The 26,780-nt window shown below is 57.3% G+C and overlaps 2 protein-coding genes across 2 annotated transcripts; one reads left to right on the top strand and one right to left on the bottom strand.

Annotated features, from left to right (window-relative positions):
- Positions 1 to 2,841: 2,841 nt before the first annotated feature.
- On the bottom strand, positions 2,842 to 8,893 carry RAB5IF (RAB5 interacting factor). The gene is made up of 4 exons (XM_071455421.1): positions 8,665 to 8,893; positions 7,066 to 7,169; positions 5,115 to 5,244; positions 2,842 to 4,560 (listed from the first exon to the last, which is right to left on the bottom strand). The coding sequence occupies exons 1-4, from the start codon at positions 8,791 to 8,793 to the stop codon at positions 4,519 to 4,521; spliced, it is 405 nt and encodes a 134-aa protein (XP_071311522.1). The 5' UTR covers positions 8,794 to 8,893; the 3' UTR covers positions 2,842 to 4,518.
- A 3,402-nt stretch (positions 8,894 to 12,295) lies between these two features.
- MYL9 (myosin light chain 9) lies at positions 12,296 to 22,324 on the top strand. Its single transcript, XM_071455444.1, has 5 exons — positions 12,296 to 12,565; positions 13,964 to 14,038; positions 20,092 to 20,295; positions 21,348 to 21,509; positions 21,646 to 22,324. Exons 3-5 carry the CDS (start codon positions 20,112 to 20,114, stop codon positions 21,816 to 21,818), a joined length of 519 nt encoding a protein of 172 aa, XP_071311545.1. The 5' UTR covers positions 12,296 to 12,565; positions 13,964 to 14,038; positions 20,092 to 20,111; the 3' UTR covers positions 21,819 to 22,324.
- Positions 22,325 to 26,780: the final 4,456 nt, after the last annotated feature.

Genomic DNA, 26,780 nt, shown 5'->3' with positions numbered 1-26,780 from the left:
ATTTGGCAGAGTTGTGGTGGACTTATATGCGTTGAGGGGCCTGGATTACATGGATGTTTCTGAGATCAAATTGGCTGAAACATTTAAATTTTCCCCTGCACTTCTTCCAGAGATTGACCTAAAAACTGCCAGTAAAATAACTGTAAGATGGAAGATGTTGTTTCTCTCTGTGGTCCAAGTTTGTGAAAATTCCTTATCCCTGCAACAACACTGGCCTCTCTCGACTTGGCACACAAACTTGTCTCTTTGGCTGCCAGATCTGAAAAATCCATCTACTGCCCCAATGTATCCTGGACATCTGTTGTTTTGGGAGGCAGAGCATGTGAAGTGCTGTTTGGATCTGGGGAGGTCACCTGACAGGTACATGTCCTACTTTCTCATCCTCCAATGAGCCAGCTAATCCCCTGCATGAGCAGCTCCACTGGTTCGGTGTTTCTCAATGCAGGGATTTGTAAATCTTCCTTTGCTGAGGCACTGGTAAGGTTTTGGTTGTGCCTCCAGCAGCCCGAGGGCATCATGACCATTGCTAGCTATAGTAAATAAATAAATAGGACTAGGGACAGGAGTAGGATAGTTTGGCTTTTGCAAACCAGTCTCAGTCTGCTCCACTTTCAGGCATCTGTCCAGTCTCCCCATCCCCAGCAGCTGGAGGGGTTTCTTCCCCACCACTGCATGTTCAACAAGGCCAGGAGCTATGTCCATACTGCATCCTCTTCCACCCACTGCCTGGCAGAGGATCAACCCACCAGCCCAGCCTCTGCCTCTCTGGTGTTTAAGACAAGCCCAAACCAATTGGCTGTGACAGGAGCAGCCACCTCAGCCCCTCTGGCTGGCGAGGTGCCACCCCCCTTGTGTCACAGCTGGCTCCAGCCTGACCGGCCCCTGGGGCTGTGGTGGGGCAGAAGGTCAGAGCCCCGGTCAGGGAAGGTTAATGTGGCTCTGGCCTACCCCAGATCAGATCCCACAGGCTCTGGAAGGAGCCACGCTGGGGGACAGTGGAGTTGCTCCTCAGAGCTGTTGGTCAGCAGTCAGGGACTCTCCCTGAGGGTCAGCACGAAGCTCCTGGAGGCTGAGAGCCCTCAGCTCATTGCATAGGGATTGTGCATTCCAGGGGACCCTTCTGAGATCTTGAGAATTTGTACAGTCAGGTGGTTCCAATTCTACTTCACAGCACGAATCTGTATTCATATGTTGGCTGAGGTTTAATTGGTTTATCTAGTTTAATTGGTTTATAAAAGAAGTTTATTTGAATATATTGTCTCAATGTTACAAGCTTTGTGACACCTGTAGGCAGCGAAAAGCCAACAGCTGTGAGCAATCTTTGCAAGCTTGGGAATCAACCTGGGGAACTGCAGAGATGGTGACACCCCATGAAGAGGACAGAGGCTCCTTGGGGGGTGCTGCCACCCCCACAGGCACTGCTCGGTGCCAGGTCTAGCTGGGCTCTGACAGCTGGGATTGGCAGGACTTGAGATGCCTGGGGGCACAGCCACCCTCCAACACCCCTTGGCACCCACCCCAGTTTTCTCCCTTTAAGACCCACAGTAACTTGCATTAATTTCAGCACATTATGTGCCTGGAGGCCAAGGACACCAGAAACTCCTTTACCAGTTCTACCACACAAAACACTTGCTGCTCACCTCTCAACAAGGTTAGGCCAGGGAATCTCTCTCTCTCCTGCCAGGGACTGGCTGCTCTTTGCTGAAAGCCAAGCTGATGTTCTGCAGGTCTGCAGCTTAGCAGGGAGCTGCACTGTGGGCAGTGCAGCCTCCGTGTCAGCTCCATGAGGATACAGCTGCTCCTGGAACTGTGTCCCAGCAGCTGGGGCTCCCACAGCCCAGCTCTCCAGAGCAGGAAGGAGTTCTCCCCAAGCTGAGGCTCTGTGGTAGCACTGAGCCCCACCAGCCATTGGCTCTTTCCCACCAAGGAGTGCAGAGTGCAGAGCAAGCTTGTGCCAGTGCAGAACTGTGAGGGCAGGGGTGCTGCCCAGGCCCTGCTCTCCCACAGCATTCCCTGCTCCTGTCAGCCAAGGTTCTCCTGTCTTCCCAGCACCAAACCACGCTCTCCGCTACACCATTCCCGTGTCAGCCTTTCAAATCCCTGCAAGTGCTCCCTGTATTTACAGTTCTCATCGTTTGCAAGATGCTCAGCTCCCTTCTGCTGGCTGCCACATTGCCTTGAGGATAAAATTAACCCCCCCCCCTTCATGAGCAGGCACCAAAGATTTAGTTCTCCTGCTGACCAGCACAGGGGATACCAGCTCCTAGCCCCTGAGGCACCCCTTAAAACAGGAACCTGAAGAGAGAAAAACCTGCAGCTGGGCAACAGTAATCAGTAAATTCTCTGCAAGGAGCCTTAAAGATACCAGAGGCCAATGTCTGTTCACAGTCATGATCCTCCTTGGCTCAGGTTCAGCTTCCAGCCACTGGAACTGCACTGAGCTGTCCAAGGAACTGAGCTGGTGGGAGCACAGGCAAGCAAGGAATAGAGCAGAGGGTCAGGGAAGCAGCTCTGCACTCTCTCTGCACATGGTGCAGCAGTGCTCCAGATCCTGCTCCAGACCACACCTGAGCAGTCTGGAAGGAGCACTGGCTCAGTGTCACAGGGCAGGAACAGTCACTAAAAGAACAGCTTGAACAGGCAACACGGCTTAGCCTGCTTAGCTGAAGCATGGATCTAAGCATTAGCTACCACTGCAAATGCTTCTGGCCTCTTCTCAAAGTGCAGCACAAGAGATCCAAGAATCCCAAAAACTTTACCAAAAAATCCAACTCTGAAAGGAATCCCACACTCCCACCATTTTACAAAACATCAAAGACGGGAGGACACAGAAGCTGCACAGTGGATTATTCAGGCAACATTTATTGGAGCATTTCAAGTATACAATGGTTTTACTGATGGCTGTAAGCAGCTAAGATGCAGACAGATGCCAGCAGGAAAGGGTGACCTAGCACTAGCAGGCTATGCAATTCTCATGGGAAATTAATGATTTCAGCTAATAGGAGGGGAAGAGAAAGTAGCAGACTAAAAGTTTGGGCAAGTTTGGGGATAGGGAGGAGAAAATAAAGAAGTTTTTTGGAGATAATTTACTTAAATTGGCCACTCACAAGTAGCAGAAGCTGTCTGCTATTGCACTCTTCCCTTGGCATCCCAAGGACCTAAAATAACCAGGGCTGTTTCTTCACCAAGAACAGGCAGATTTTCCCTGGTAAGAATGGAGGCTCGCCCAGGCTCAGCACTTGGAGATTGAGATCCCTGGCTTTGCACTCCCAGTGAGAGCCAGGCTGTGGCACTTCCACCAGAGAGGAGGCAATGCAGGCTTGCAGCAAGAGCACACTAAACTACCAACCCCTCACTATAAGGCAGCGTTAGGTCAGGACTCTTTTTGGGTGCCTGAGCTGTTTAGAGAAGCAAGGACCACATGGCAACAAGACTACAAGGTCCTGTGACAATAACAAGGACTGTGCGTGTTTCCCAAGAACTATTTCTGAAAGACACGTTCTTAAAAAATACCTTAAAGCAGAGACTCCCCATCGATGCACAAAAAGGGCATGACTAGGGAGGGACTGAGCTATGAAGTGATCAAGCACCTCCCAAACCACAGGTTGTATACTCTGCCCAGTTGGCAAGTTGGTACTTCTGCATTTAAGATAATAGCTGCCTTGATTGTGTTTTAGTGTCCTGCATTTATGAACAAAGAGCAGTTGAATTCAAGAGCTTAAAACCAAATTGAAACACTAACATTTAACAGGGTATCTCCAGAATGACTCCTTCGAGACTACGAAGCTCTGAGGTATGTGATGGCAACTTGGTAGTCAGGCTGGCGGAGTGCAGTGGAGCTTCTAAGCCTCCTGAATACATCTTGGTTCACCAAATGAATCAGTTCTTCCTAGCAAAATCACTTAAAAATTTGTCTTCGGCAAAAAGCATTTAAAAATTCAGATCAACAACTGATTTGCAAGTAAAACAAAACCAAAAAAAATTAGAAATGGTAACAACACAGTCTGTTTAATCAAATCAGATCTGGTTACTACAAAAACATGCTAAGGACAGCCACCAGCTCATGTCCTGGGTGCTGCTGTGCCTTCTGCCCACATACCTACAACTGCTTTTGAAACACTGTTTGTCTAAAGGACAACCATGGAAGACAAGTCAGAGTTTAATGACAGATTTCAAACAGAGGGCATACATACATTAAATTAACAGATTCAACCTTCGGCACAGGAGTTGGATAAGAGTTACTGGCTAGAGTCACAGAAAGTTCCAAATTTGAACAGTCTTGAACCACTTCCAAAAATTCCAATGGCTTTTTAATAGTTCCAATAATTCACGGGTATATAAAACAGAGACAGGCTTCTCCAGCAGAAGAGTTGGGGCTCCTCCAGGCTAGCCAGACCACTGGTACACAGGAGAGCTGGTTTGACTTCCCTTTGCCACCAGTCCACTAAAGACTAGGATTTATTAAAACCTTCTCTATTTATTGACAACTGATTTAACAGGCAAATGCTGCAGACTGTGTCAATCATAGTGGATGGCAGTATAGAAGATTATCCAAACCACCTGTGGGGAGGAAAGGAAGGGAAGGTTATTTGGATGCCTCTGGAGAGCTGTCAGACACAGCAAACAAGCCTCAGGCCCTGCTCTCAACAGGGGACTGAATTCCAGCTTGGAGGTGATCTTGGGGAGATCTTAGGTCACCACTTGCCCCAAATGGTGGCATTCAACTTGTCTGCCAGCCTCTCCACATTAAAATCCCACCATAGTCCCTCCAGGGATTTAGAGGCACTAGCTAATCAAGTGCTGTGATCAGATACTTGGGGGAGGGGAGTAAGGGAAAAACAACACCCAAAACACCAGTCCAGGTGTAACTAGTTCGAGATGGAATGGAACTCCAACAGGGTATCTGGGACAGAGGAGGGAGTGGTTGATGCATCCATTACTACAGAGAAACCCCAGGTGTCAGCACTGTGTCTCACAGGCAGCAATCCCAATCACTGGCACTTGGTGCTAACATATCTGCCTTCTCTCACCACTTCCCCTGCTCTCTTCCCAGGTCTTCAGAAAGTGCACCAGCACAAATGACAAATCATCTTAAAGACAGCAAGAGGCATTACCAGAAACAGTGCAAAAGATGTCATGAATCCCTCCTTCGTTAGCTCCCACGTCCCACCATATTCCTCCTCATCTATCTGCTGGAAGCTGCTGAAGTAGAGGTACAGAACACCAGCATTGATCAGGCAGAATCTGCAGGGAGAGGTTAGGAACCATCATTGCAGTGATACAGGCTGTAGGTATCCCACATGCCATACAGTGAAATATCTTCCATCCACAACAGAGAGGAAGCAAAGAGGAATTCTTTTCCTGCAATGCTTCCCAGGCAGCTCAGACACTTCCTCGAAAGAGCCCCTCCAGGGGAGCTTGCCAGGTTGGGATGAAGTTCACTTGACAAGGCACAACCTACTCCTAGTAGGGCTCAAGAGGCAGAAGTCAAAAGCTGGAGGTATCCTCAGATGTGCAAATCTGCAGGTTCTCCTGTCCTGGGAGACAGGAGGCAGCTCTGCCTCCACAGAGAACCTGTGTGTGCTTCTTGATTCTCAGGCAGCTGAGAGGGAAAACTGTCACCTCCATGTCAGGGTTAGATCTCTATGAGCATCCCAGGACCAAACAGGGAAGAAATAAGGGCCACAGAGACTCAATAGTGCCCTGGAGCCCCAGCACTAGGGTTCAGTCTGAGATACCTCAGTGCTCTCCAGTCTGTGCTGAGCAGAGAGAACAAACACGACCTTCTGTTTGTCCTAAGGCAGGTTTGGCTTTACACCAGCCCAGCCTGGGGCTGGGACAGGTCCGTGTCCTGCAAGAAAGGCTGTGTGGGAAGGGTGGGATGACAACACACACACAAAGTGGGTGACCAGCAGCAGGCTGGAGCAGCTGTGTCACTGCACAGCACAGAGAAACCACACAGACACTTCCAGAAACTTTTGGTTTTCCACTGTACACCAAATCCTTCCTGTTTACATTTAGCACAGGAATGGGCTTAGGTGCCTGAAGGTGCCTTGTCAATTCATGGTGACTAAGTAAGAACAAGGAACTGTTCCTGGGGGCACTTCAGATTGAACTGTTTGTTGTAGCTAACCTGGTCCCTGCTGGAGCATCACCCCTCCCCTTTCTTGCCAAAACCAGAACACTTGGGATGAGGGACAAGATGACAACTGAATTTTGCCTAAGAAAAGCTGTGATGCTGGAGCTTGACCATTGAGACGTTGGCTAGGCGGAGATATTTACAAACAGAGGCTCCCCAGAGCAGATCTAGCATCTTCCCAGAGCAGATGTGCAGAGAGCAGGACTGTGTCCCCACCACTGCTCTTGAACACTTCCAGGCACATGTCAGGCCCAAACAGATTTTCTCTTCATAAATCACTGCAGCCTTCAGACACCTCTGGGGAGGTGACCTGGCTCCCAGGGATTCCATGCACACACATCCCCTTCAGGCACTGCCTTCCCCACCCCATGGCTGAAAGGGCCACGTCAGGAAGCCAGGAGTGCTGCCAAGCTCTGCTGGTGCCACTGTGCCTGCTTGGGACCTCCAGCCTCTCATGTTCTGAGCAAACTTTTTCTTCTTCTCAGAGCAGCTGCCCCTGTCTGCTGAGAGAGCCTCCTGTCTGAGCAGGGCTCAAAGACTAGGACAAGCACACCTTCCCCATGGATGCTCCTTCCTGGGTGACCACAGCAGGCACCATACTGCCAGCCCCCCCCACACGTGCAGGACACACTCCAAGGCAATTGAAATGCTAGCTCCCTTCTTCTGCCATTGCCCCTTTTAATAGCAAAACAAATAATAATGTTTAGAAGTATTAATCAGGCTGAGGAGAAAGAGACTGATGGCCATGTTATGATTTGGGTGAATTTCATGGCAAGCAGCAGTGGAATGAAAGGCTGGCTGTGAGACACAGAGCAGGCAGAGCCCGCCTTTAGCCAGCCCACTGTTCACAGCACAGCCTCAAACAGGCTCCCAGGCCAACCCAAACGTGCAAACGTACATGAGACAGAAAAGGAAATGAACCTTACACTGCTATTCCCACGAATCCCTTCAGTGGAACTACTCCCCAGATGATTCCCAAAATAACTGCAATGATCTGCCGGAACCAGTAGATCACATCTAAAAACTCGTCCTGAGGAGACAAAGCACAAGAAAAATGTTGGCATTTATTAAGTTTCTTTTTTTTAAAGCACCACACAATTAACAGGTGAAAATTCAGCATACTGAACACTTAGTTCCCCACTCAGAGTATAAAATATTGCACTCAGAACAGGTAAAGCGGCGTGAGGCATTGTGCACCCTGGGCTTCTCTGCTTCCACATTAAACACACAGTTCTGTCCTCTGATGGGCCAACTGCAGAGGTCAACAAGTCTCTAGTCCCCTTATTTACTAAAGGTGCAATAATAATCTCCTGGAATAAAAGTTTAAAGAACTGTTTATGCTTTGAGAATGCTCTACCCACGTTGGCCCAGGCCCTCCTGCACCTCCTGCTTTCGGGGCTCAGGGCAGCTCCAAAGCACAGCTGTACCTCACTCGTGCCATGAGGACTCCTGTGCTTCCTGAGCAGCAGGGCTCTGCTCATCCCTCTGTCCAAGGGCCACACTCCAGTAGCTAATGCAGCCTAGCAGCAGGGCTCACACTTTAAAAAGATTCACTTCAGCTCACATCTTTTCCCCAGCCTCCCCAGAACTGGGATTGTCCCAGCATCCCCCCAAACACCAAAGCCTTTGTGATCCCCCAAAGCCTGTGGCATGTGCCAGCTGTTCAGCTCCTCACAGAAGATGGGAATCCATGTAAGATACAGACATCTCTTCTGGTCACTGCACTTGACAGGCAGCTCAGCCCTCGGTTCACCTCCTACTGTATCAAAACATTGGCACAGCCGTCCCTGCTCCCCTGCTGACTCTGAAATTCCAGCTCTATCAGCCAGAGGCGAGGGGGCAGGGATACACGAGCCCCACCAGTCCGGGGAGCCACAGGTAAGGAAAAAGCGACAGAGATTGCTGTCTGAGCCCCACGGAAACGGAGCGTGCCCCTTGCCCCGGCCAAAAGCAAAGCCAGCAGCGGGGAGCAGAGGCCGAACCTGCGCTGTGTGCCCGGGCACGGCAGGGCTGCAGCGGCAGCTCCGGGCACCGGGCGGCCGTGCTGCTGGGAGGCGGCACAGGACAGGCGCCGCAGGAGCATACGGCACACGGGCACGGGGAAACTTCGGAAAGCTCAGGCTGCTGTTTCTTGAACCATACAAGGGACATTTTTATTTTATCCGAGAAGAGTGTTAAACCACAAGACAAAAGTAACGGCGGTGTCTCAACACCGTGTTTCCCTTGGCTCCACGCCCAAAGAGCAAAGAGCCGGGCCATGGGCCGGCACGGGGGAGCGGCAAACACAGCTCCGCTCCGCGAGCACTCACCGCACAGCCGCCCCCGCCGCTCCGGGCTGCGGGCACGGGGCGCTGCCGAGCCCCGGCACGGCCCCGGCACCGCCTCAGCCCGCCGGTCCCCGCAGCGGCTTCAACCGTGCTCGGGGACGGCGGCTCCTCCGGCACCCCCGCAGGACGGAGCAGCCGCGCCGGGCGGGTCCCGGCCCCCCCTCAGGGCCCCCTCCGGTCCCGCCGCCCCGGTCCCACCTTGTCGTGCCAGGCGGAGTCGCTGCGCAGCGCTTTGCCCCACACGGAGCCGCGCCCGGCCGCGCCACCGTTGGCCACCGCGTGGTGCTGCGGGTGCGGCGGCTCGTCCCGGCGCCGCCCGCCGCTCATCCCGCTCCGCCGGGATCCGCCGGGATCCTGCGCCGGGATCCGCCCGCCCGGCCCGGAACCGGCCCGGCCCGCGCGCGCCGCCAATCGCCGCGCGGCCCCGCCGCACGTGACACGGGCGGGGCCGCGGCCTACGGCGGCCGAGAGGGGCCGAGAGGGGCCGAGAGGGGAAGGGAAGGGAAGGGAAGGGAAGGGAAGGGAAGGGAAGGGAAGGGAAGGGAAGGGAAGGGAAGGGAAGGGAAGGGAAGGGAAGGGAAGTCAAGTCGTCAAGTCAAGTCAAGTCAAGTCAAGTCAAGTCTCGGCCTGGCAGGGTCATTCCCCAGCGGAAGGGCCATTCCCCAGCGGAAGGCCCAGCCAGCAGTGCCGGTGTTGCTGGCTGGGAGTGGCACAGCCCTTGGCAGCCCTGCAGGGTCACCGAGCCATCAAACAGGCCGCCCCGGGGGATGCCGGTGCTCAGCCAGGCTGAGGAGGCTCCACAGGATTTGGGTGTATCTGTAGGATACACAGGGTCATGCAGCTCCTTACGTAGTTGTTCACCTGACCTTAGAGCAGCTGAACGTGTGGGGGATGTGGGGAGAGTTATCACCAGTGCAGCCCTAAAGATTTGTCTCTTTTTCATGTTCTTGCCTTCCAGGAGCAGTGGCACTCAGACCAGTTGCACTCCTGGAGAAGCATACAGGAATTACTCCTGCACGCTGTGGGCAGGGTATGCCTGGCTCTCACTCTGTTACCTCCTCAGCACAGGATTGTGTGCGTGGAGAGGAGCCTTAGTGACAATATTCCAGGTGTCCCTGGCAGCTGATTGGTGCTGCTGGGGCCACTCTGGGCACTGCTGGAAGCCCTGGATCCTGTGGGGATCCTCACTGGTGCCCTGTGTGGAGCCGTTCCTCCCTCCCCCTGCTGTGCACATCCCCCTGGCACTGGCACAACAGCCCTGCTGTTCCTTTTTCCCAGTAACAAGCCCCAGGCCCAAGGTGCTGCATTTCTTGTTGTCCTGCAGGCCTGCAAACACGATGTGCTGAGCATCCCCAGAGCCTGGCTGCAGCTCCAAAGGCTCCAGCAGCTGCTGCTTTGCTGCCAGCAGGACCTGGAGGCCATGGGTGCAGGCTGGGCCTGCGTGGGCTGTGTGGGGTCCTTGTCCCAGAGCTCTGATCACTTCCAGCTGGGGAGTGTAATTTAAATACAGATAATGCAATATACTAATGGACTTATGGAGAAGTATCTTGCCCTGCTCCTGCAAAGCCATCAGGCCCTGATCACCTCCAGCCCCTTGGGCATTTGCCAGAAGCCAGAGGCTGCTCCAAGCCAAGGCAGCCTGGCAACATGGCCAGGAAGGGGCCAGTGTGGGGTCATGCCTGTGTCTTTGGCAGCTCCTTTGCCTCTGACCCCTACGGCAGGGCCAGGCCAGATGTGTCCTGGCTCCAGCCCTGCTCCCCAGACACTGCTCAGGTGCTTGGGGAGAGTGGAAACAGTGTCCCTGTCCCTGTCCCCACTTCACAGGGATGGAAATGTCTGCATGGTGATTACAATACCTGGGTCAGGGAACTGACCTAAAATTCACACTCTTTAAAAAAATGGCTTGTTTTACTCCATTTCCACTGCCTGATGCTGAAAGTGAGAGAGAGAAACAAATTGAATTTGGGCTTGAAAGAGCCACAGAGAGACAGGAGAGGTGCCAGAGGGCACAAACAGGCCCTGGTAAGGGATGTGTGTTGGCAGACACATGGAAGCAGGGACCAAGTATGATATGGGAAGTCCTGGGCACAGACAGGGAAGGCAGGAAGGGCTGAAGGGACAGCAGAGGTGACCCAGCTACAGGGGCTGCAAAGCTGGAGGAGCTGCCATGTGCCTGCAGCCCCCCTTCAGCAGCTCCCCCCGCAGGGGCTGGCTGCCCACTTGCCCAGAGAAAGCAGAGCTCAGTGAGGGACTGCAGCCACCCCAGTGGGGCTGCAGGTGGGTCCTGCTCCTGCTGGGCTCCTGGAAACACCTGGACCCTGCTGAGGCTGGGCTTCTCCAGCACGGAAAACTCTGGGACCAGCCACGGGGTGGCAGCTCAGGCTGGGTGACTCCCAACAGGGGCTTTTTGGTGTTTTTTCTTTTTCTTTCTTTTTTTTTTTTTTTGTGTGTGTGTGTGTGTGCGTGTGTGTGTGTGTGTGTGTGTGTGTGCGTGTGTGTGTGTGTGTTTCCCCCCCCCCCCCTTATATTTTTTATTAAAAAGACAAACCTTCTGGGGCCTCCCTGTCCAGCTCACGATCATGGCAAAGGTTCTGTGCTTTCCCTGGCTTGTGTCCACCCTGGCATAGCATCCAGCAGCATTTCCAACTCTACTCCTGCATTCTGCGGGCTTCTGAGCCCACAGCTCAGAAGCTCTGTCCTTCAGAGGGCTGCAGGCAGGATCCCTGCTTCCAGCCAAGGGTCAGGAACCTCTGTGGCTCTCCCCCCATTGCAGATTTCATCCAAGCAGCACAGGGACACGGGGAGGGTGTCCCCAAGTCAGGCAGGCTCTTGGCAGAGCAGGTCACCAGCCTTCTGAGCCAGTGGGAGCAAGCTCCATGCCTGGGGCAGGGTCTGGCCAGCCTGCCAGAGAACACACCACTGCTTTTATAGCAGGGCTGAAACAGTTTTTTGGACTTTTTAGCTGTTGTTTGCAGTGATGCCCTGCAGGAGAATGGCAGCTGATTAATTTGTGCCACTGCTCATTTCTGTTCATCTGTGCCACTGCAAGTGCAGTCTGTGTGCTCCATGCTGTCCCCTCTGATCAGGGTCTGGTCCTCAGCCTCAAGTTCCCACATCTCCATGGGCAGATGGAGCTCCTGGGAATGCTGAAGCTGGGCAGTCCTGCCCTGGCTGCCCACTCAGGGCTGGGTCCCCAGAAGAACAGTCCCTCTCAGAAGTACTCCTTCTGTCTCCCTCTTCCACCTTCCTGCTCCTCTGCAGGCTCAATTCTGCCCCTGCTGTTGTGGGACCCCACAAAACAGAGATAAACCTCCTCTGGGGTGATGTCTGGAGGGGCATCACCCTCCCAAGGGGGGTCCCACAGGACCAGGAGCTCCTCTTGGTGACTGCAGGACTGTGATGAGGCTCAGGGTTGCTGATGGGAAGGAAACAGTGAGCAAGAGCTGCTGTCCTGGAGAGGTGTCCCAGGATCAGCGTGAGTCCTGCCTCGGGTGGAGGAGCTCCCCATCCCTGTTTCTCCAGGCTCTGCATCCCTGCTTGGGAATGGGGCAGTTCCCCAGCTGTTCTCCACCCCAGGCCACTTGTTAGAGACCTTTGAGGGGCTGCTTGACCCTTCTGGCCACCGTTCCCTTTGTGTGGCCGCCCACGGTGCTGCCTGTGGACACTCCCTGGCCTTTCCAGGGACCCCAGGGCGCTCCGGTCCTGCAGCAGCCGCAGCAGCGGGGACCTGCCCCGCCACAGCCAGAGCTGCCCCAGGGAGCTCAGGGAGCCCCGGCCCGTGTGCCCCCGGCAGTGCCACCCTCTGGGCGTGGTCCCCCCGTGTCCCCGGGCGGGAGCGCGGCTCGGCGGTGCCCGGTGCCGCCCGGCGCTGCGCATCCCCCGCGGCACGGGGCACGCGTGGGCCGCCGCTTTCGTCTATATAAGGGCGTCCCGGCCCCGCGGCCCCGGCCCCGCCGCATTCTTCTGCCTTGTATGGGCCGGGCCGGGCCGGGCCGGGACCCTGGGCCCGCCCGCCCCGCGGAGCCGCGTCCGCAGAGCCGCAGAGCAGAACCCGCACGGCCCCAGCTCCGGCAGCGCCCGCCGCTCCCGTGAGGGACAGGTGAGGGGACGGGGACGGGAACGGGAACGGGAACGGGACCGCCCCGGGACGGGAACGAGCGGCGCGGGATGGGAACGAGCGTCTCCGGGATGGGAAAGAGCGGTCCCGGGATGGGAAAGAGCCGTCAAGGGATGGGAACGAGCGGTCCCGGGATGGGAACGAGCGGTCCCGGGATGGGAACGAGCGGCGCCGGGATGGGAAAGAGCGGCGCGGGATGGGAAAGAGCCGTCAAGGGATGGGAACGAGCGGTCCCGGGATGGGAACGAGCGGCGCCGGGATGGGAACGAGCGGTCCCGGGATGGGAAAGAGCGACGCGGGATGGGAAAGAGCCGTCAAGGGATGGGAACGAGCGGTCCCGGGATGGGAACGAGCGGCACCGGGATGGGAACGAGCGGTCCCGGGATGGGAACGAGCGGTCCCGGGACGGGAACAAGCGGCACCGGGATGGGAACGAGCGGCCGCGGCGGAGAGAGAGGGGCGGGATGGAGCGGGAGGGATGGAGCTGGAGCGATGGAGCGGGAGGGACGGAGCGGGAGGGACGGAGCGGGGGATGCAGCGGGAGGGACGGAGCCGGGGGGAGCAGGGGAAGCAGCCCCAGCCGTCCCGGGAGAGCAGGGGCAGCTGGCCCGTCCGCCTCGGGGAGCAGAGGGAGGCAGCCCCGGCGTTCCTCCACCTCTGCGGTGCTGGAGCTGGTACCGAGGTCAGCCCTGGGGACGGGTCGAGGCGGCAGGACGATCCCCGGTGTGCCCTGCCGGGCATCCTGTACCCGGGCAGCCTCTTGCCAGGCCCGGCAGAAATGTCCCGGCAAGGGCAGGTGGGGATGGGTCCCGAGCCAAGCTGAGGGTAACTGTCTGCAGTGCCTTGGAGCTGGGATACCCTGGCTTCCCCGGGATGGCAGAGCTGCAGGAGCAGATCCTGCTGCCCGTGCCTTCACCCACCTCCTGATCTCTGAGACTGTTCCAGTCTGGAACATCTGCTTTTCCTCCAAGTCCTTTTGCTGATGTCCAGGGCCAAGATCCAGATGCATGTGTGATGCTCCAGATATCTCCCCAGTGGCCTGGGAGCCACTTCAGGCAATAAACTTCTTTAAGGCAGAAAAGCTTTATTTAGCTCATTTCCTTCAGCCTTAAGTGCAGAGGGATGTTGTGTTTTGTTTAGTCTTTCCCATGAAAACTTGAAGCCCTCTTGGCTTCCCTCCCAGCATGCCCTTTTGGTACAAAATGTTTCGACTGTGATAAAAGCCAGGCAAGCTCTAAAACATGGATGTGTAGGAGAAGGGGGCGGCCGGAGCTGAATTCTTTGGAGTGGAACATCCCCAAGTGTTAACAACCACTGCTGCTGACCAAAGATGGTTGGGTTCCTTCAGTCGCTGGAATTTTTTCCCTCTCTCCCTGGCAGGCTCTGTGCGGTTGTAGGAGGAGTTTGCGGTCACCTCCCCCCTCCGAGGCGCTGCGGCCACATTCCCCCGCCGAGGTGAGCCCCTTAATTCCCCTGGGAAAACAGCGAACTCCGGCCAGGACACGTTCTGCTGACTGCCCGAGGCCATGGGGACCTTGTGCCCGTGGTCTCTTTCCCGGCCTCCCCGGGCATGGGGAGGGGCTGGGTGCTTTGCACATCGAGGGTGTCTGTGCCAGGGCTTCTCCTGGGGCCCGCAGAACCTGTGCTTTGGAAGGGTGTGTGTGTCACACGGTGAGCTCCTTGTCTCCTGCACTTGGTGGGAAGCAACTAGTACAGAACCATCTGCTGAACTTGCAGCTGAGCCCCACAGCTGTGCCTGGACCTGGCCAGGTCCCCAGTGCCTGGTGGGAGCTGGGGAGGGCTGGGATGAGCTCTGCTCCCTGGGGGCTGCTGCACATTTTGCTCTGACTGATGCTGCCCTGGCCCTTCCTCCCTGGCATCAGGGCCGATGGCTGTGGCTGGACTGGAGGCCCAGCCCAGGGCTCAGGGTCTGCTTTCCTCTCACCTCCGGGCTCCCTTTCCCACATCTGTAATAAGTCCATAAAAGGAGCAGAATGGCAGCTGCCTGCATTCCTGCAGTGTCCAGTGGGCTGAGGAGTCTTCCCGCAGCTCCCGGTGCCTCTGGCTGGCAGTGGGGCTCCCCCAGCACCAGAAACCCTCTTTGGTGAAGCTGAGCAATGCCACATCCCACAGGCATCCTGAGCAGGGCTGTGCTGGAGGAAAGGGCTGGTTTAACAACAAAAGAAGCAGGGAAGATGAGCTGCTCCCTGCTCCGTCCCCTAGTGTGACACCCGGTGAGCAGCCCCGGGGCTATGAGAGGTGCCTGCTGCTGGCAAAGCTTTAGGGTGGAAGGATGTTCCCCCTCCTGTGCCAGGGGCATGCACAAGTCCCCAGCTGACCCTGCCAGCCCTGTGCCACCCTGGAGCAGGGTGGGAGCTGCTGACCTGCCGGAGGCTGCACGTGGTGGGGGCCAGCACCTGCCAGCAGTGAACGTGGCTGCTCATGGCTCGCTGGTACTCACAGCTCTCCTTGGGGAGCGGCCCTGGGCAGAGGCTGGAGCACAGCCCCCCCTGAGGAGCCGATGTTTGCCCTGCAGGAGAGTCCCTAAGGACAGCCTAGGCTGCTGGAATCGCTCTTTGCCTCCCTGACCCAAAGCACCCAGGGGAGGCACATGGTGCCAGGATCCTGGGGAGGAGCTGCTGGAGCAGAGGTCCCTGGAGCAGATGTCCCTGCCTGGCTGTGACAGGGACGGCAGGGCAGTCCCACTGCAGCCCCCTCAGCATGTCCAGAGGTGGCTCCTGCTGGAGCAGCTTCTGAGCAGCCCCCCCATGAGAAACCTTAGCAGCATATCCTGGGAGATCACAGCTTCAGGATCCATGTGAACACCCCAGGGACTGGGGACAGGCTGCTGCCACCTCTGCCCTGTCCCCTGCCTGCCGCTCCTCCTTTGTGCCCCCCGGGCTGTCACAGCGCCCTCAGCCCAGCGTGAGCTCCTGCCGGGACACGCAGCACGGCAGGAGCTGCAGGGGAGGGTGGAAACAGGCAGGGGGGGAAGGATGGGGCTGGGACAGGCTGCCTGCCCTGGTGGCACTGCCCTGGTGGCACTGCCCTTTGGTGTCCCTTTGGCTTGTCCCACCCTCCCCAGCACAGCCAGGAAGCAGCACCAGGATGGAGTTGCTTTCTTGGTTTCTACCAAGGAGGAAACACATGGCAGTTTATATTTCTGATAGCTGTGGGTCCTTTCCTCTTTCAAACTAAACTATTTACTAATTTATGAGATCTTTAGGTCAGCCCATGGTCCCTTGGGTCTGGCTCTCAGGTGGGGAGGCACAAGCCTGGCAGGAGATCATTTTGCCTCCACTGCAGGAGGCTGGGAAATTGTTTTGGCAGGAGCAGTGGCAGAGGGACAAGGGGACGAGGGCAGCTGTGACAGGGTGAGCTGGGGACCAGATCAGCGTGTGGCTGTCACCCAGCACTGACCTCCTCGGCTCTGCTGCCCAGGATCCACAGTTACTGGGCTGGGGCAGTGCTGGGATGGGAGCAGGACCTGTGTCCATGTGTGTCCCTCCTGCTGAGGGGACGCTGGAGCTTTGGTGGCTGCACCATTTGTCTGAGCTGAGGCCAGCCCAGCTGGCAGGGCATCATGGCCAGGCATTCCCTGCAATGCTCCTGGAACTGGGTTTTTGGGAATCCCAGACAGCATGGCTACCAGGGGAGCGTGGCCATCAAGCCCTTGTGCACAGCAGGGACTGCTCCAGCTGAATCAGGTCTGGCTGCAGATCCCCACACAGAATCCATGCACAGGAACCTCCCCCCACACTGACCCAAAAATCTCTTCTCAAGTCCCAGCCAGCCCAAGGCAGCTGTCAAACAGCAGAGATAGAATGACTGAGCTGGACCTTGGGACTGAGCATCTTTCCTGGGCACATTTTGGATCAAACTGCAGATCCATGTGCTGTCAAAATTGTACTTCATCCTGCTGAAGAGCACTGTCTCTGTGGAGATGGTGCCAAGCTGTGCTGCTGCTGGTCACAGTCAGGGCAGGGTAAATATTTGGATAATATTAATTCATGTGGTGAGAGCAAAACTCCTGCTTATTTCTATAGTCTTCTGCTAATAATTCTGCTAATAATTGGATGTGTTTTGAAAGCTGAGCCCAGTGCCATGGGCCAGCAGCAGAGCTTTTATTTCTGGCTCTGACTTGGCCTGGTGGTGTTGTGGTGTTGAACTGAGCTTCTCATGCTGCTGCCATGTGATATCACTGGCCCTTTCCACCTGGGGGTGTCACTGGTGCTTGGTGGTGCCTGGCAGGGCATGCAGAGAGGGGCTGGCCTCCTGCAAAGAGCTCTGTGGGGCTGGAGGAAGCAGCAGGCAGAGGTGGACTGGGGGATGAGGTCTCTGCTCACCCAGTGTGGGCACAGCTGGGCTCCCGGTCCTGCTGCCCCCCTTGGCTGGCTGGTGACAAACATCTCTTTCCTGGTGGGCACTGGGAATGGAGGGAGAGTTCAGGGGATTTGGAGTGGTTTGGTGGCTGCTGTCAGGTGGTGAGATCAGCACAAGGGAAGGGCTGAGGGAGCTGTGGATTCCATCCTGGAATGGGAGGCACAGGGGGGATGAGGGAGGACTCCTGGACCATGTTCCCTGCAGATGAAGGGTCCCACCTGGGTTCTGTGGGTGCTTCCACAGTGGGATGGGAGCCTCGTCAAGATGTGGGAAGAGTGCCCAGCCCCCTCTAAGCCTGGCTGGTCACCATGGTGTGTTGGGCTGTGATCTGGCACTGCCTGATGCCCTTGGAATGTCCTTCCAGCACAGCCCAGCTGTGGGAACCTGGGGACCACAGGAGGCTGAGGACCTGGCTGGTGGTCCCCTGCCCCAGCCCTTACCTCTGCTACCCCTTGAGAAAGTGATAGCAGGAGGGGAAGGAGAGACCTGGAGAGTGGGTCTGGTGTGGGTAATGCAGGGGGAGGCTCTCTGGAGGTTGTTTGCTCTGCTCTGGTCCATGCCAGCACCAGGGGATGTTCCCCAGGTCCCTGTGGTCCCCGTGGGGTCAGCACTAAGGACCCAGCTGGGAAGCAGCTCCCAGAGCAGATCCCAGGGCAGCCCTCTCAGGGTCTCCAGCCCAGCAGGGACAGTCCTGCTGCACTCACTGGGCTGTGTCTCCGTGAGAGAGGATGTGGCTCCTGAATTGCTCCATCCCTGGGCACTGATGGGGAGCCCAGGTCCTGCTGCCCACCAGGCATGAGGCACTCAGAGCACAGGAGTGATTCTCTGCTCTTCCACTGTGGAACCCCTTCATGATCCATTCATTTGCTATTGCCCCAGCAGCTGCTGCCCAAGCCAGACCCTGGCCAGGAGAGCCAGGGCTGTGTGTGAGGGAGGAATGGCTGCAGCACAAACATGAGGGCTCAGAGCACTGTCTCTTCCCTGGGCTGGCCTCGGGCCAAGCTGTCCCACAGGACCATCCCAGCCTGTCCCACAGTGTCCCACAGGACCATCCCAGCCTGTCCCACAGTGTCCCACAGGACCATCCCAGCCTGTCCCACAGGCCAAGCTGGGCTTTGCTGCCATCCTGCTGGGCTGAGCCTGGCAGGACTCCCCTGGGAGGAACTTGAGCATCCTCTCAGGCAGAGTCAGAGGAGCAGGGTGCTCCAAACCCTGGGTGCATCCATCAGTCTGGCAGCATGGGGACACCACCAGCCCCCTGCTGGGAGCCTGAGGGGGCCTGGATGCTATCCTGGGCTGGGAGTGGGCTCTGCTCCAGCCCTGATCCTGCTGGGGGCCCCAGTTCCAGCTGGGCACAGCAACCCTCACCTTGGAAGGACCAGGTTTTCCTGCTGTCATCCTGCCTCAGTGGTTCTTGGGGTCTGCATGGTCCCTGTGCCATTCCCCATGGGACACAGACTGCCCCAGCTGTGTCCCCACAGATGGGTCTGTCCCACTGCTGCCCTCCCTTCTCCTGGCATTCATTACCTGTAACAACAGCACCATCCTCAGCACCCTGGGCTCTTGGCTCCTCTCCTGCCTCTGCAGCCCTCTGAGGTCAATGGTCCCCTCTCTCCTCTGCCTCTTCCTGTGGGCTCCCTGGGCAGGGTGGGGGTCACTGGGACAGGGAGGGCAGCAGCAAGAGGCCTTCGACCCACCAAGGGTGGGATGGATGGATGGATGGATGGATGATGGATGGATGGATGGATGGATGGATGATGGATGGATGATGGATGGATGGATGGATGATGGATGGATGATGGATGGATGGATGGATGGATGGATGGATGGATGATGGATGGATGGATGGATGATGGATGGATGATGGATGGATGGATGGATGGATGGATGGATGGATGGATGATGGATGGATGGATGGATGATGGATGGATGATGGATGGATGGATGGATGGATGATGGATGGATGGATGATGGATGGATGATGGATGGATGGATGGATGGATGGATGATGGATGGATGATGGATGGATGGATGGATGATGGATGGATGATGGATGGATGGATGGATGGATGGATGGATGATGGATGGATGGATGGATGATGGATGGATGATGGATGGATGGATGGATGGATGATGGATGGATGATGGATGGATGGATGGATGGATGGATGGATGGATGATGGATGGATGATGGATGGATGGATGGATGGATGGATGATGGATGGATGATGGATGGATGGATGGATGGATGGATGATGGATGGATGATGGATGGATGGATGGATGATGGATGGATGATGGATGGATGGATGGATGGATGGATGGATGGATGGATGATGGATGGATGGATGGATGATGGATGGATGATGGATGGATGGATGGATGGATGATGGATGGATGATGGATGGATGGATGGATGGATGGATGGATGGATGGATGATGGATGGATGATGGATGGATGGATGGATGGATGGATGATGGATGGATGATGGATGGATGGATGGATGGATGGATGATGGATGGATGGATGGATGGAGGGAGGGATGGATGATGGATGGATGATGGATGGATGGATGATGGATGGATGATGGATGGAGGGACATGAGAAGCAGTGTGCTCGCAGCAGATAACCCCCTTGTGCTGGTTGCTGGGGCTGCTTTGGCACTGTGCACAGAGGGTATGAGGGTGACCTTGGCAGCTGGGCTGGGCCTGGAGAGCCTGCCAGAGCAGGGGGAGGTGGAGAGGCATGGCCACAGTGACTGAAGTGCTGAAACCTCCATGCCCATGGCCCCGGGACTGGCACCCAGGTGGGTGCTGGGCCGGGTGTCTCCCTGTGCCTGGATATGCAGAGAGGACAGGCAGTGAGGGGGTTTGGGGGCTGCCTGCAGCCCTGGGGGATGGTCCTGGGGAGCTGCAGTGAGCAATGCCTGCTCTGTGACTCATCAGAGCTCAAGTCCTGCCCATCCCCACGTCTGACCCTGTGTCTGTCTCATCTCCCTGTGTTGCCCAAGTATGTGACAGCTAGGGAAACTGAGGCACAGCACCGCAGGTGCCACGGGCAGTGTGTCCCTGCTCTGGCCCCCTTGCTCAGCCTGTTTCCAGCCCTCCTGATGCTCCTGCCCCCAGGTACTCCTCCAGCCACCAAGATGTCCAGCAAACGTGCCAAGGCCAAGACCACCAAGAAGCGCCCCCAGCGCGCCACCTCCAACGTCTTTGCCATGTTCGACCAGTCGCAGATCCAGGAGTTCAAGGAGGCTTTCAACATGATCGACCAGAACAGGGATGGCTTCATTGACAAGGAGGATCTGCACGACATGCTGGCTTCCCTGGGTGAGGACACCCTGCCCCGTGCCCCCGCAGGTCCCTCTGCCCCGAGCACCAGCTCAGGAGCAGGGAGAGCTGCAGGGTGACCTTGTGCCCATACCAGGGTGACCTCGTGCCCACACTGCCTGTCCTGGGATGCCTCAGAGCCCAGGGTGGGATTTCTCTGCTCCACCAGCTGACAGAAGGGGTGTTTGTGAGGGGTCTGAGGGCAGCAGCTCTGTGTGCTGCTCACAGGTGCACTCACCAGAAGGGAAGAGACCCTTGGAGCTGGAGAAGCTCTGCCCTGGGAGCAACCACCAGCTGCAGCCATGGAGTGTTTGAGTAGTCTCACCCCAGCATGTCTCTGGGACTGTCCCATGTGGAACAAAGCCCTCCCGTTGCTCTCAGCTGGGGTGACAAAGGCAGGTGCCCGTGCTGGTGTGATACCTGGGCTGGTTGAGACTTGCAGGTCTGTACCCACTCCCTGCCCTGAGCCATTCTCCTTTGCTGCAGACCATGGCTCCCTCCTCCCACCCCCAGTGGTACCTCCACTGCGCTTTGGGAGGTCTGTCAATGATTGACCTGGCAGCCAAACCTGTTCTGGAGGTCCTGCCTGGCCCTGGGAGGGATCTCCCTCCTCCCAGGGAGCTGGAGCTCTGGGAGCAGAGAGGGGCCAGTGCTGGGGGCAGGACCTCAGCAGAGCAGCTGAGCCATCCCCGGTGCACCCACGGGGGAAGCAGTGCTGGGGACATCAGCAGCACGAGGCTTGTGTGAGGACACTGCTGCCCCTCTCCTTGGGGCTGTCAGGGGATGGGAATAGCCATGGGTTTCATTCCAGTAACCCCCAAATTAATTACTGCACTTCCCCCAAGGCAGAGCTTGTTCCCAGGTGGAGATGAAAGCATCAGGAGAGGTGCTGAGGGGGCAGCAGTGGGCACGGCAGAAGCTCCCTTCCCATGTTGGTGGGGTGGGTGAACAAGAACCAGCAGATCAATCTGCAATGGATAAAAGCCATTCCAGCTGTTTGCATGGGAGCTGGGGAGCAGGGCCCTGCATCCACCCCCTGCCTGTGTCCTCAGGGAAGAACCCCACTGATGAGTACCTGGAGGGGATGATGAGCGAGGCACCAGGGCCCATCAACTTCACCATGTTCCTCACCATGTTCGGGGAGAAGCTGAACGGCACCGACCCCGAGGACGTGATCCGCAACGCCTTCGCCTGCTTCGACGAGGAGGCCTCAGGTAGAGCCCAGCCCCTCTGCCACAGCCAGCACGGGGCTGGGCCACAGCACTGCAGGGACAGTCCCCAGGCAGCTCCAGAGCTGTGCCCAGCCCTCCTGCTACCCCCTGCTAACGCTGCCCCCCGCCCTCCTTGCAGGCTTCATCCACGAGGACCATCTGCGTGAGCTGCTGACCACCATGGGGGACAGGTTCACTGACGAGGAGGTGGATGAGATGTACAGGGAGGCGCCCATCGACAAAAAGGGCAACTTCAACTACGTGGAGTTCACCCGCATCCTGAAGCACGGGGCCAAGGACAAGGACGATTAGAGCCCGCGGCCACTGACCCCTTCTGCCCATCCCCTGCACATCCCCCGCCCCCTGGCCCCCCTTGCTGCCCCACAGCAGACTCCTCCCACGGGAAGCACCTCCCAGGACCATCACCCTGCACCAGGACACGCTTGGAGGGGACGCACTCCCATCACTGTGCTGCCGTGTGCCCATCCAGCCTTCCCCTCCCATCACATCTCCCACACACTGGGTGCCCCAGCCTTGCTGTGACTCCCCCTCAAAGCCACCATGCCACTGGTCCCGGGGCTGGGGTGAGCATCCCCTGCTGACCTGCAGGGATTTGTCTGGGTCCAGCCTGAGCGAGCCCATTCAGGGCCATAGCGCAGAGGAAAAGCCTCTCTCCCTCTCCTCCCTCTCCTCCCACACTCCCCCTTCAGGAAAGAACCCCCACTTTGTTCCTCCTCCCTGGCTGTTGTATGGCTTTAGAGCCTGAGATCTGAGGGATTCAGGAAGCTGGAGGGGTGTATAAAGGCTGATGGGTGTGACAGACGTGTGCTGTGTGTGGCTGCCCCGTGCCCCCGTGCTGTGCCCGGGGCTTTGGGAAGGTGGCTTTGGGCACTGCAGCTCCTCACCCTGCTGCCCTTGTCACCCAGGGCCCCTGGCAATGGGGCAGCCTGGTTTTGAAGCAAAATTGCTCTCAAATGATGTAAAATCAGCTTAAGCATCATTTTCTGCTTTAGCTGGTGGGCTGAAGGTCATTCTGCTCAGTCCCTGTGTCAGGAGGGGCAAGTGCCAGCCATGCTCCCCACATCAGCTGGCCCAGAGTCCCAGGGGCTTGGCCACCTTCTGTGTCACCCTGCACGGGTGGGGGAGCAAGAAACAGAGAGGATAAGAAATGGGGAGGAGCTTTGTCCCCTTGGTTTGGTTATTTGTCACCTCCCTGACAGGGGTGTGGGAGCATGGGGTGCTCCCACCTTGTGAAGCTGTGGTCTTAAAATGCTGCTTGAAGGCTGCCCTGGAGGGAGGCACGAGTTTCCAGCAATTCTTTATTTAAAATGGGGGGACAAACCTACAAAGCCTGGTGAGGGCATAGTGCATGGCAGAGATGCTACCAGTTCTGGGAAAGCTTGGGTAGGGTCTGTGGGAGCTCCAGGGGCATATGCTGGGCTCAGAGGCATCAGAGACACTCCAGGCCCCAGGTGATGCTCTCTCCCCTGGGAGATGATCCATGGTCTCAAAAGCTTCTCCTTGGTCTCAGTGCTCCTATTTTGCAGGCACTACCAACACCAGGAAAAAGGAAGTAAATTGTCAGATGTGAAAGGGTGACCTGCGGTCTCCAGGGAGTTCCCCAGGGTCAGGGCTTGTGCTCTGCAGTAGCAGCCCCAAACCAGCCAACCTCCAGCCTCATGGGTACAAAGCTTGTTCCTTAATTCACTGCTGTGCCAGGGAAAAACTACAGTTCTCCCACAGCCAGAGAGAATTCCCAGGCCTGAAGGCTTCTGGAGGCCTGGATGATTTATAAAACCTTCACTGTGACACCCAGCAGAGTGAACATCCACAGACATCACTTTGGGGCAGAGGAGCTGGTGCTGGAGCTGGGGCCAGATGGGCTCCCAGGGCAGCTGCATGTGGGAGTGCTGCTCAGCCCCTCTGACCCCAGGGATCCCCCTGGGTGAGCAGCCCAGGTCCTGGCAGTGCAGGGGTGGGGTGGACTCACTGCTGCTCCAGCTGGGAGCTGCCACAGCTCCAGCCCGGGGCTGTCAGAGCTGCTGCCTCAAGCAGCTGCCAAAACTGCTGGGTCTGAGCTGCCTCTTCACTGGTGAGGCTGTGGTGGCACCGTGAGACTTTCAACCCTGATGCAGCAAAGCAGAACAAATTTGTTATTGGGCACTGAGGTATTTATGGGAAGAATAAATAAACTTACCGCACTGGCACAGGTTTCCCAGAGCAGCTGTGGCTGTCCCACCCCTGGAAGTGTTCAAGGCCAGGTTAGACAGGGCTTGGAGCACCCTGGCATAGGGAAGGTGTCCCTGCCCATGGCAGGGGGAGGAATGAGACGAGCTTTAAGGTCCCCTCCAACCCAAACCATTCTGGGATTTGATGAATGTATGAAACTCCAGAACTACCTGGGCAGAGGTGAACCTCATGGAGCTCAGCCAGGCCAAGGGCAAGGTCCTGCACCTGGGTCAGGGCAGCCCCAGCACCAGCACAGGCTGGGGCTGGCTGGGTGGGGAGCAGCCCTGGGAGAAGGACTTGGGGGTGCTGCTGGTGACAAACTGGATGTGACCTGGCCATGGGCACTGGCAGCCCAGGAAGTCACCTGTCCTTGGGCTGCATCAGAAACAGCAGAGGCAGCAGCTGGACCTGACCCGACTTGTTTCAAAGGTATCAAATAGCAGCAAAATAAAGACATTCATTTCAGAAATGTTCACTTGGGGCAGGGGGACACCAAGTCAGGTGAACTTTTGGTCAGTCTAGAAGAGCTGCAGAGCTGCTCCCAGTGCAGAAATGTCTCCTGAGCTCGGAGGGCCCCTCCTGTGGGTCACTTTGTGCCCGAGGCCCCCGGGGCTGTCCCTGGCCCTGTCCCCTCTGCAGCCTCCCCCTGGCTTTTCATCCACAGGGATGAGATGCCCTGAGCCTGCTCTGCTCCAGGCTGGGCAGGGCCAGCTCTCTCAGCCTCTGCTCATGGCAGAGACGCTCCAGTCCCTCCATCAGCTTCATGGCCCTGTGCTGGACTCTGTCCAGTCTGTCCCTGTGTCCCGTCCTAGGCAGCCCAGCTCTGGGCCCAGCACTCCAGGGCTGGCCTCACTGGTGTGGAGCAGAGGGAAAGGATCCCCTCCCTCTGCCAGCTGTGACACAGCTCCCAGTGCAGCCCAGGACCCCCTGACCCCAATGTTTGCTTTTCTCAGTGCTCTCAGCAGTGCTGCGAGCTCACTGCAGTCCCCACACTCCTCTTGCCATGTCCAGAGATGTAGATTAGAAGAACATCAGAGAGGAAGAGGGTACAGCAGTGCCTGCTGAGAGGGTCTGTCCTGCCCTACGCCTCCAGGAAGGAATCAGAGCAGAGCTTCCCCGTGGGAAGGGGCAGGAGGAGATGGAGGGGCTGCAGTGCCCAGGAGAGGGGCTCCAGCTGCATCCCAGCTCCCAGGACGAGGGGTTTTTCCTGCTGGGGGAATCCCAGCCTGCAGCAGGTCCAGTGGCCCTGAGTAGGGAGCAGGGCCTGCTGCTGGAGCAGTGGCCCCAAGGGCAGGGTGGCAGCAAACAGCCAGCACAGCCAACCACAAATCCAATTTGCCTTGCTAAAAATGCAGATTGAAGATCAGAGAGTGGGCAGAGGATGGAGAGAGTCTGCTCTGGGAAGTGTCCATACCTGGGAGGCTGGCTGGGGATTCCAGCATCCTCCTGGGAATTCCAGCTTCCCCTGGGAGTTCCAGCTTCCCCGGGATTTCCAGCATCACCCTGGGGTTCCCAGAATCCCTCTGGGTTTCCAGCATTCCCCCTCAGGCTCTCGTTGGCTGATTGTTGTTCAAATTGCTGAAGTTTAGCAGTATTATCATGTCAATGGGCCCGGGCAGGGCTCAGCACGGACAAGCTCGGAGTGGGAAGGACAGGGAGATGCACCTCAGCCCCTTCCCTGGCCCCTCATCCCCGAGGCTCCCTAGTCCCCATCAGCCGGGAGCTCTCTGGGATGCCAGGCTGGGCTTGCCCAGGGATTCGGGCTCCTCCCATCAGGCACCCGATGGGATTTTTCCAAAGTTGCTTCCACACTACCGGTCCACGGAGCAAAGGCAGGTGGAGGGACCCGGGGGTGGCTCATGGCCCAGCCTGGGGGTGGTTGAGCTCAGGGACCGGGTCCCGGTTGTCTCAATTCGGTGGAAGACTGAACCAGCATTTCCCAGCACGAGCAGCCTGCTCAGGACGGTCCTGCTTGGGCACTGACCCAGCCCGGGCAGTCCGGGGGTGTCGGGGGGTCCTGGACCCGGCTGCAGAGGGAGCAGAGGGGCAGGAGGAGCCCATCCCTCCCGGCCGTGGCTCACAGCGGGCAGGACCAGCCCGGGGGTGCTCCCTGCCCGGGGGGACCCTGCACAGGCTGGGAGGTGCTGCCAGGGCTCCCCACACCCACCTGCGCTTCACCAGCCCTGCTGCCTTGGCATTAATGCAGCCATAGCAGGTTGGGACACAGTTCCACTCAGGTCATGGAAGATTTAGAAGCAACAAAATAAGTGATTTAAGGAGTTCTCCTTTTTCTTTTGCTATTTAATCCCTTATTGCACCACATATCCTGCTCTTCTCAGACCAAAAATAGTGCATAAAAAAAGGGGGTTTGTAGCTTTTTTTCAACACATGAAGGGATTCCCATCTTTTAGTCTGCAAGCAGCAAAGAGGGGAGGGAGGGGAGCTGCCCCTGGGGCAGGGTGACATCAAGCCAGGGGTTGGTGGGGAGAGGTGGAGCAGGACCTGGTGAGGCTTGGGGGCTGTGCCCCAGCAGCACACAGGTCCTGGGGGGTGCCCACACTGTGCTTGTGCCCAAGACAGGGGAGGGACATCCCAAAAAGGACATCCCCAGGAGATGCCCCCCAGGACAGGGGGCTCTGGGCTGGCTGCAGGACAGGGTTCCCATGGTGGCACTTTGTCCATCACAGGCGCTGGGATGTGGCACCACTGCTCAGAGCAGCTCCTCTCTCTTCTTCCTTTCCACTGACGAAGGCGCCGCTCCAGGGGACCCCTGATGGACCCATCCCCTTGGGCTCCACGGAGCACCTGGCAGGAGGTGGCAATGCAACCCAGCCCCACAGCACACAGGGGCACACAGCTGTGCTGGGGAAATCTCATGCTCGTCACACCCTGGACCAGCAGCACATAAACGGAGCAATTTGGTCTCCAAAACTCCAAAGGTGACCTTGGGCTCTGCTGTGGTCAGGGAGAGGCACAGGGAGAGCAGAAAGGCTTCCAGAGACCTTGGCCAGCCTGGTGGCCATGGCAAAGCAAGGGCTCCACCTG

This window comes from Agelaius tricolor, unplaced genomic scaffold (genome assembly GCF_023055355.1).
Source record: "Agelaius tricolor isolate 1412-34295 unplaced genomic scaffold, bAgeTri1.0.p SCAF_49, whole genome shotgun sequence".
NCBI lineage: Eukaryota > Metazoa > Chordata > Aves > Passeriformes > Icteridae > Agelaius > Agelaius tricolor.
The sequence above is the reverse complement of the archived record's forward strand: the minus strand, read 5'-3'. Positions and strand labels throughout refer to the sequence as shown.

Bases quoted from the DNA above. Each gene is read 5' to 3' on its own strand.
- RAB5IF (XM_071455421.1), bottom strand. From the start codon at position 8,793: ATGAGCGGCGGGCGGCGCCGGGACGAGCCGCCGCACCCGCAGCACCAC. The intron at 7,170-8,664 runs GTGGGACCGGGG...TTGTCTCCTCAG, and splicing joins ACTCCGCCTGGCACGACAAG to GACGAGTTTTTAGATGTGAT. The intron at 5,245-7,065 runs GTAAGGTTCATT...CTCTCCCTGCAG, and splicing joins GGATTCGTGGGAATAGCAGT to ATTCTGCCTGATCAATGCTG.
- MYL9 (XM_071455444.1), top strand. From the start codon at position 20,112: ATGTCCAGCAAACGTGCCAAGGCCAAGACCACCAAGAAGCGCCCCCAG. The intron at 20,296-21,347 runs GTGAGGACACCC...CTGTGTCCTCAG, and splicing joins CGACATGCTGGCTTCCCTGG to GGAAGAACCCCACTGATGAG. The intron at 21,510-21,645 runs GTAGAGCCCAGC...CCCTCCTTGCAG, and splicing joins CTTCGACGAGGAGGCCTCAG to GCTTCATCCACGAGGACCAT.